This window comes from Cryptomeria japonica, chromosome 3, assembly GCF_030272615.1.
Source record: "Cryptomeria japonica chromosome 3, Sugi_1.0, whole genome shotgun sequence".
NCBI classification, from domain to species: Eukaryota; Viridiplantae; Streptophyta; class Pinopsida; order Cupressales; family Cupressaceae; genus Cryptomeria; species Cryptomeria japonica.
The window spans coordinates 696127911-696138327 of NC_081407.1; the positions used below are offsets into that span (position 1 = coordinate 696127911).

At 32.0% G+C, this 10417-nt stretch overlaps 1 protein-coding gene across 1 annotated transcript; it reads left to right on the forward strand.

Moving 5' to 3' along the window:
- Positions 1-5045: 5045 nt before the first annotated feature.
- LOC131058288 (germin-like protein 1-1) lies at positions 5046-5480 on the forward strand. Its single transcript, XM_057992165.2, has one exon. The coding sequence runs from the start codon at positions 5046-5048 to the stop codon at positions 5478-5480; it is 435 nt and encodes a 144-aa protein (XP_057848148.2).
- The last annotated feature ends 4937 nt before the right edge of the window (positions 5481-10417 follow it).

Sequence of the window (10417 nt, forward strand, 5' to 3'; positions counted from 1 at the left end):
AGCTCTATCTTGCATAGTTGTAATACCTAAGTAGCTAATATTTAATAATTGAATAATTTTTATTTCATTTTATTGTAATATAAGGGAAGTTTTTTTAGATTTTTTTGAGATATTCTCTTTACTATATTATGTATGGATATTGGGTAGAGTAACCCCTCATCTAGTGTAATGGAGTTGGGTGTGTATAGGGAGTCTTCACCATCAATCAAGGCCTCATACATCATCTATATTGGTTCAATAGTGGCCTCACCATAGCCTAAACCACTCTATTGTATCACCAATCCCTCCAAGATTGTGATTTTTAAACCTACCTCCTTTGCTAAAAAACTCAATTTGAATCCTTCTTAAATGAGAATATTTCTCATTGCAACCCTCCATGCTTAACCAAATTCAAGGCCCAATTTTCCAATTCTCATGTTTCCTATAAGAATAGAAATCATCTTTTTGAAGATAATATATTTACATTATGATTGTGGTGTTGGATATTATTGGTCATTGTTGCTACTAGGATATGTTGTTGTCATTGATATCAATATATTCCTATGTATTGCTCTGGTGATTGCAGATTGGGAAGATCTTATGATCCAATTCGTAGTGTTGTTTTGTTGATCATTGTTTTATGAAGATTTGTATTTCCTCTGATATATTCCGGTGTGATCATATCTTGTGCTGAGATTTTTGGATATTTCTTGGGATGGTCTTGTATATCCTCATTTCAGATGGATCATGATTTAGTACTCCGCAAGTTATCTTTCTTCATGATAGTTGCTAATTGATTGTGTTCTTAAGCTTTCAAACATTGACCGATAAAGATTTGATAAGTGGTGTTGGTGCAGCTATTCCTGATAATTCTAACGTGCTAACTGGTTTTTCCTAGTTGAGTCTTATTTATTTTTTATGATCTGCATTAATTTTCGTGATTTTTTGGTGGTATCTATGAACCGGTGGTGATTTTCATGTTATGCCAATTTTCTTGGTGGTGTAGCGTGTTGTAGTTGATCTAGCATGACTTTCAATGGAGTTGAACATTTTGGAATTTTTTTGAGGTCAATGTTATTCTATGTAAACCAATATATTTCTCTGGTGGTCAATCTTTGTATCGTGTGTTGTAATTGAGAGTTGAGGGTTTGGCCGACCTTGTTATCAAGGTTGATTATTTATATATATAGGTGATATTGTCATGTAATTTAGGTGTCGATGTTATCTCAACATTATCAGAGAGAGGTTTATGTGAGAACAAGTGATTTATCCTTTGGTATTAAGATTGAGGAGAGATTGGTGTTGCGGAGTAGACATCTGTGCTTAACCAAAACTATAATCAGGCATTTGGAGATGTTATTCTTTCAGTTCATTTTTTCTAGATTGTATCTTGAATCCTATTGTAAGTCAGTAATACTTCCCTAAGGGTTGTATAATTTCAGGCCATCATCTTTTGAGCAGTGAGCTCTAGGAAGTGAGCTTGAATGTATGTGCATTTCCCATTGTAACATTTTCACATACTATTGCAAAGTATCATATTACTATGGGTAGGTTCCCACCGCCGTTTTCCCCTTAACTAGGTTTTCCACATCAAAATCTTGGTGTTGTGTGTTGTGCTATCAATTTTCTTATCTTTGTTGTTACTGTAGTTTATCAGCTCTATGATTTGGGATTAAGTTTTGTATTCGAGTGAAGACTGATTCACCCCCCCGCCCTCTCAGTCTTCCTTCTTGTCTATTGCTAACATATAGTTCAAATTATTCCCCCTACTTTAAAGGTTCCATTACTACTTCCTTATCTATTATCAAATATATTGTTAACCCTTATTCCTCTCCAATAAGGGCAGTGTTTCAGAGTTTGGGAATGTTGGGCCAATGAGCTAATCATATTCTTTGTTTCAATCTCCATAAGGAGTTAAGTCTTAAAGTGAACAAGTTGTTCAAATCCTACAATCTCTAGAATGATATCCTATAGTTCATGTTGTCTTAGCTACATATTACTAAGGCTAACATAACTAAATTAGAGACCTTAGCCTTGGCTAAGGCTGTTGAGTGGCATACATAGTCAATTGATGAAGAGACTTAGTATTCTATGGAGGGGTTTTCATATAAGTTTGATAGATGGGAAATATTAGAGGAGGAAGTGGTTAATATAAAGCTTGTGTTGATTCAAGGGAGGACAAGTAGAATATAGAGTAGACTATTCATAGTCTGAAGGCCAATTAAAATAGAATTATCAAAAATATGCAAGACAATATAGTGTTCATAATGGAAATGGTGAAAAATATGACTATATTGTTGTTGTTATTTCAGCGGGAGTTGGTGAAGAATGCTAAATATAATTGAGTTGAGTTGGAGGATATATCTACTTGTTCCACGTAGGGATCCAACAGAAATGGTAAAGACAAAGAAAATTTGGACAATGATGTAATCAAAGAACCATCCTTCATGGATAAGTTAAAAATTATTAATGAGTAGTGGAAGGTCATGAAGGGCCTCAATCTTCTATGTAATCATTAGCTAGTTTTTCTGTGTCATTTGGTCTTTTCTTGGTCTCCCTTATTGTTTTTTTAATATTAGTTAGTCCATTTTTGTTATTTACTTTTTAAAGTTTCTTACTTCCACGCCGCTTGTGATATCCCTTTCTAGTTATTGAACAACTATTTTGTAAAATATTTTAGGTCCTCTCCCTCTTTACCTAATGGAAACTTATTTTATTTCTAGTGAACAACATAAAGATGGCTGAAAACTCCTATACTTTTTTTACAATAACATCACTCTCCTTTGGGGAATGCAATTTTTTTTTAAAGAATTTTAAACATAGGTTTAGTGATCCTTTCTACCTCAACCTTATATGACTTCTATACAATAATTTTTACTTCAAATAAATTTTAGCTACTTAAAAATCCTTTGGTAGCTTTAGTATTTTACTTAGTGGTGTCATTTTTAAATGCTCCAACAACTCTTGATATTTTCTTTACATTAATATCCATTTGACTTATTTCTATAAAAAGATCCACTTGGTAGTGAAATCCATTTTATACAGGTTGTCCCTTTCAACAATTACAATAGTTTATTCCAATGGTGATAAGTGACAATGAAATCTTTGTCAATAATTCCCTCTCATTTTCTTATAATGAAGAACAAAATTAATCTCCTTTGGCCTTCAAATTCATTCTCATCTGAGATTTTGTGCCACTTTTTAGTGGGGAGAGACAAGAAGAGGATAAATAGATATAAATATCAAGTTTTTACTACACAATTTAATTATATTCACTTGCTTCTTTGTGTCAAAATGATTTATATAGCCTTTCTATATAGAGGTTTTTAAGAGTCATAAAGTAAATTATGGAATCATCTTAGGCTGACCAATATAACTTTTATAAATAACAAACTAATATTGACATTAAAATTTCTTAAAATAGTAAAAATTCTCCTTATACTAGAAAGTAGTAGGAATTACTATATTATTCTAACATGGAGTTGATGTTTTACAATTGAGAGTGCTATTAACTATATCTATGATTTGTTATGCTAGTTACATTAGGGGTTCACATAGAGTTTGAATTTTATAATGGTAATTGGATATGATAGTCAAATATATTATATCCCATCACCGTTCAAAATATAATCAACATTCCTTTATTTCTCTTCTTGATCTTTCACAATTTAAGAACACGGAAGCTAGGTACCTATCTTGCACACAACCATTCACAAGATAGGTAAGACCCTTGCAATGGATCCATTTTATGTTTACAAAGTTGCCTCATTTAATTCAAATTTTAATAGAGAGATAGGTAAATATCGTCTTATAGCCTATAATAATGAGCATTGCATAATTTAGGATTTATGTGATCTTGAGGCGACCTTTTCAAAACACATTGATATAAATTAAAAAAAGGTCACAAAAGATGGCATGTTTCATGTGGGCAAATTTTGATGTAAATAAAAATAAGGTCACAAAATATGGCATGTTTCAATTGGGTAAAATGTTTTGGATGTAGTGGGAAAGATCTCAATAATACGATTATTGATTACAAAAAGTGCACAGAAAAATCTTCATACAATTATTATGAGGATGTGATAGAAACACATGTTATTGATATTATTGAGATGGTAAGTTGTAGTGAAACTCTTTTAGTTGGGACATAGGGTCTAGATCATATTAAGTCAACTCTAGGAGGTGGTGCTACCTATTTCCTTGGTGAACCAAAGCCTTCATCTTCCCATGACTTGGATTCTTATTAATTTTAAATTGGGAGCTTGGGGTATTAGAGGATAAGGGAATTGCCAACATCTCAAGTTAGCTTCTTACCTTGAGATGGGACCTTGCATTAGAATAATATATTATTTCCTTTTTTCTTTATTTTAATTGGTGATAGATTCTAAAATACATATATTATGATGCTTGATATTTATAGATGATTAAGTGATGTAGTGTTGAACTTCATATAGATTACTACACAAGATTTCAAGAGATAGAGATTAGGAACTACACTCTTGTGATCTCAAGAGATAACATAATAGAGCTCTATAATTGCCACTTATTATGGATAGTTTTTCAATAATTTAGGAATCTATTATTCAATATTTTAGACAAAAATAACTCAAGAATTCAGCTCAAAGCTACACCGTTATGATGGTCATGAGGTAGCTTGATGGACTTCCACCTAATTTAGGATTTGTTTCTTCTAAGAATATTATATTTTGTAAACCTTGAGGTGGGTTATGTTGCGAAGGTAAATTTGACATTATAAAGGTACATTTCCAAGAAAAAATTAATAACCAAAAAATTTGTTATAGGCAATTATTTTATTACATTGTTATATAGTTAAGAGATAGTTAATGTAGTTATTAAAACTAAATGATTATGACAATAATTATTTTATTACATTGTTATATAGTTAAGAGGTAGTTATTGTAGTTATTAAAACTAAATGGTTATGACAACACCACATTTATTATATCAATATGTTCTCCCTTCTTTAAATAATAGGACTAAAGTTTTTACCCTCTCATTTTCATTGTCATTACAGATCTAGACAATGGTTTTACATCATCATCCACATGAATTATGTGAATATTGAATTATTAAAACTTTTTGGTACATTTTTCGGTAGATTAATCCTATCGTTGGTCCGTGCCGATTACGCTGTGGGTGGAATAAATCCTCCTCACACACAGCCAAGAGCCACCGAAGTTCTTGTTTTGCTGGAAGGCCAGCTTCTTGTGGGTTTCATTGACACCGCCAACAAGTTTTTCAGCAAAACGTTGGAGAAGGGAGATGTGTTTGTGTTTCCGAAGGCACTTGTGCATTTCCAGCAGAATGTGGGGCATGAAAATGCGGTGGCCATAGCTGCATTGAGCAGCCAGCTTCCGGGAGCTCAGACAATCGCCAACTCTCTGTTTGCAGCGGATCCTCCTCTCCCAGATTCCGTATTGGCCAAGGCCTTCCGCATCACCCAAGAGCTTGCCGATTACATTCAGAAGAAATTCGCCTAGGCTTCTGAAGCTTAATTTGATGTGATCTATTATCTCATCTTTTCCTTATCGTTGAATAAAACTTCTTATTATCGTTATTGCCGCGCTGTCGTACTATACGTGGAAATTGAAATAGAATTTTAAGTATAGTTAAGACGCATTTACTTTAAGCATGTAGAATCTTTGCATTATAAAAGCATTCAATGCATCATATCTTCAATATTTTATTGACATCTTTTTTATTTTAAAAAAATAAAAATAAAAAATGGTTTGATTTAGGCATAAGGACTTGTCTAACACTTTAATTTCTGCATAGTGATCTTTCAAATATGTTCTCTAACACTAATATTGCATAATTTTAGTTGTGACATAAGAAAAGAATAATGGTCGATAAGGCAATAGTTAGAAACAAGTTTATAGCATGAAAATAAATATCATTGCAAAAAAGATCATAATTACATTATAGACAATGTAATTTACAATGTGATGGCTTGATACAATTGTACTTGAGTCTAGAACCTCATACTTTAGTTCTTTAGTTATAGATTATTTAAGAACTTGCATCAAAATTCTAATTTTATCAATGCCATACACGATGATCTACAAATATTCATAAACTTTACTTTTAATTGAATATTCATTTGTCATGTTCATGGATTAAACCATTTATATTAGTCTAGAATCTATAATTCTTTATTAATTGAATATTATGCTTATATTAATAATTATTTTGAAGAGGTTACTCTTTTATTCATATTCATTTTGGTGAACTCGGTTCATACGCCTAGTCTAGCTTCACCTTTGTTTCCTTTCCTAAATTGTTAGATCTGATTTTTTTTTTAATAATTTTTAAATTAAATATAAATATCCTTTTGTCTTAATGATTTATATATTCTAAAATATTTGGTGTGTTCCGCAATTTTAAGGAATCACTCAACTTTCATTTAGAATCCTCTAAGGCTGATGCAAATAGGCTTGACAAGAAAGAGGGAAGAATGAAGTTGTAAGAAATAGTAATCACGAAGTGAAAACATATGTTAAATAGAAATAATGAACATATAAGTATATTCTTTATAAATACAAACATATATCTAATGGAAACAATGAATATATAAGTTTTGTATTAGAAAAGCGTTCAATGCATCATATATTCAACATCTTGCCAATAGCTTTTACATACAAAGTGTGACAACAACAATCAAAGGGCTTGGCTTGGGAACATAGGCTTGTCTAACACTTCAATTCTTTCATTTAATGATCGCTCAAATTTATTCCCTAACACAACAAAGATATAATTTTAACTATGACATAAAAATAAATAATTGTGAGGATAGAAGTAAGTTAAAAATGGGCAAGGTCATATTTACTTTATATATCACATCATTTACAATGTTATGGATTGAGACATTTCTACTTGACGGTTGCAACTTGAACTTGAGTTTTATAGTCGAGTGATTATTCTAGAGTACCAAAAAAGTTTATGTTTATCAATGTCATACATGATGATCTACAAACAAATCATAACCTCTATTTTAATTAAATATTCATTTTCCATATTAGTGGATCAACACATCTATATTAGTCTATAATCCCATTGGTTATTTATTAAAAATTTAACACTCTATTGATATGTATTTTGATAAGATTTTATTCACATTCATTTAGGTGAACTAGGCTCATAGAACTATTCTAGCTTAATCGTTTTTCCCTTTCTATTTTTTGAATCTATATTTTATATTAAATCAAAATATTCTATTTTCTTAATTATCTATGCATACTAGAATATTTCTTTTATTCTATAATTTCAATGAATCATTCACCTTCCACTTGCAAGCTTCCAAGGCTAATCTAAATATCCTTTTATCATAATATCTATAATAAATTTATTGGTGTATTCCATGTTTTCTCTTTGAATTAATCACCTTCCACATAGAAGCTTCCATAGGATAAAATATTTGATAATCAATCAAGTTGATGGATGTATTGTTTATTATTAATGTAAGTGGGGAAGGGCCTCAACCCACTACAAATCAAACAAAAAACATTAGAACAAGTTTTTGAGGAATGAAATACTGAAAAAATCAAAATTAGGACCAAGAAGTGGGCCCAACAGAACAATCTGACAATTATGTGTTTGAAGGGAGTGAACTTCCTTCAAAGGAAAAATTTTTGACTTAGGACATAGGAATTCATTAGGTATATCACATGTCTAGTATGTGATAAAATGATGTGATCCCCATTTGTTTGATGGAGTGGTTGGATACAAACACCTCTATTTTCCATCATCCGATGAAAGAGATGATGGTCATACTATTGGATGTGTATCATATTCTTTGGGTTTCAATGCAAGGTTACACTATAAGACTAGAGGTGCCATGTTCCTCTACCATTATAGCAGAGGACTAGATATAGTGTATTTCTCAAGCCACACCCAGAGACACAAGAATTTGTATTTTATATGGTGAATTATATATACTATCATATATATATTTCTCTATTTTAGATGATATTAATCAATACCATACCTCTATCTATTGCACCATATGGATGTGGCACCCACCTTCGAGGAGGCCTTGTTTATACTATACGAGGGATGGAGGAGAGTCAGACTATTTACACATGGCTACAAAGCATGTTTGCACATCTCTATCATGACCTAAATGTAAATATGTGTATTATGAGGTGAAGAGTTTGATGACATGCACTATCCTCCAAGTATGGTTATTTGAACACATAGCATGCCCTAGGCTATCTAGGTTTCATATGGATATTTTAGTTTAGAAACCATAAACACATGCATACTCATGTGGGCGACCATGCGATAGATGAGATTTGTTATATTGGAGAGTTATATTTAATAGAAGGCTACACAAGTGTAGAGTAGATTGAGATTAAGAGTCCCACTTTTTGAACACGTAGAAACCAGTAAACTAAATTTTCCTATTCTAGTGTCCATTACTTTTTGGCTATTTTTTGAAGGCATGGGTCTACAAAACCTTTTAATCTAGAATCTACAACCTTTTTCTAATTAAGACGCCATCATACTGTAGCACCTTGTTCCAATATACAACATATTATACTTCAAATTGTATCCAAATTTTTCTTTTGGTATCTCTTTTCAATATTTCTACTCTTTTCTTGAATTCTATCTTTGTATCTTATTGTTTATGCTCAAATTTACTAATTTATTATCATTTTAAATAGATCTTGGATATTCCTATCAAATCATAATCAAATCACCCAAAACCATTTAAAATATTAAATAATTAGTCAAATTTTTCAACTATCCTTTAGGACTAAAATTGAGCATTTTTTGTTGTTCCTGAACTGAAGTACCAATGGTTCAAATTTTTTATGACTAAGAGTTTAGTTTGTGCCTATAAGCTAAGATCCAAAAATCCAACAAATCATTTTGGTGAACCTTACTCATTTTAGATTAGTTCTAATTTGGATGTTTAAATCTAAGTTTACTTCTAGAAACTAATTAGATTTATATGCATTTATTTATGAAATGTATTGCGTGTGTTCTTGAATTAAATAATTCTTACGAATATTTCTCTTTCATGTACCTTAATTAAGAGGTTAAATGTTCACATTATTGTTATATCACATACATAAACCAATTGGTTAATCAATTGCCTCATTTCTATCATTTCATATTATTTATTTAATATATTTTTTATTAAGATAAATGGGTTTTACAGGAACCTGAAACCCAAATACAAACTGAAAATTAAGAGAAATGAAATTGTCACTAAACAATCGAAAACCAATAGAAAAAAAACCACCAAAATAGAGCAGAGCCCACATAGAACAACAACCAACAAAAGACCTAAACTAAGAACAACATAGAAAGAGAAAACTAAACCAAAGAGTGCATATGCTCAAAGTTCATCTGGATCATATTTTTGTTGATCTCCTCGAGCTCTTCCATGATAAATCTCATTGACCTCCTCTCCAAATTATTGTTCCTTGTTATGGTAAAGGGGCTCATAGTAACCTATAATTCTACTACTTGGGAGCTTAGTTCCTAAATTTTCTTCTTTTGTTTATCATCTTATGGTGGGACACTGAAGATAGGTTGGATTCTATGGATAGCCATCATCTCATGGAACTTTATGAGGCCCTCAACTCTACTTCTCCTGGCTTCCTTGCTAATCTTGACCAATTTCACTAGTTTCCCTTAATCTCCTCCATGTTCTTTTCCAACTGCCCTATCCTAGACTTGTGATCGTTTTTCATGACTTCAACATCTTTAGTAAGCTTATGGGTCATTCGAAGAAGCATATCAGTTTTTTTTGGCATGGGATTCTCAGTGAAGGTTTCAATAATACTCTTAATGCCTTCCTTCAACATGTTAATTTTATTGCTGACCTAGAGAAAGTATTTTTCCTGGCTATTGGTAGAATTTGTCATGAGTACCTCAAAATCCTTGTCATTTTTGTTATCTTTTGGATCCACCTGGTCAGCATTAAGGGAGATGTTAAGTTTAATTCCTTCCTCTTCCCTTTCCTTAGCTTCCCCTATTTTTTCCCAATTTTGACTTTTTCGGATTTGGCTGGCCCAAACCCTGTGACTTGGGTGTAGGATTTTTAAATTTACTAGCAACCAATCTAGGTTGTTTGTTTCTTCTGTTGTTGTTGATGCCAAGTGTGATATTATATGGGGGTCCCTCTTCCTTAGAGGGGCAATAGTATGGGTCCTCTGGTACCTTGAGGCCTTGCTAATCTATAGCTATACCACCCCCATCATCCTCAATCTTACTATGAGGCACAACTTACACATTAGGGTTGGTCAATGATTTGGGGGTTTTCGCTATAGGGGAGGGTTTACCCCATGGGATTTAGCATATTCTATAATAAGCATTATTAAACCCTCATGCAGAGAAGGGTTATCATTCTTCTTGGAATGATTCACTAAACTATGCTCCAGCGATTAAAGAAAATAAAAGGGCAACA

Bases quoted from the DNA above. Each gene is read 5' to 3' on its own strand.
- LOC131058288 (XM_057992165.2), top strand. From the start codon at position 5,046: ATGAATTATGTGAATATTGAATTATTAAAACTTTTTGGTACATTTTTC.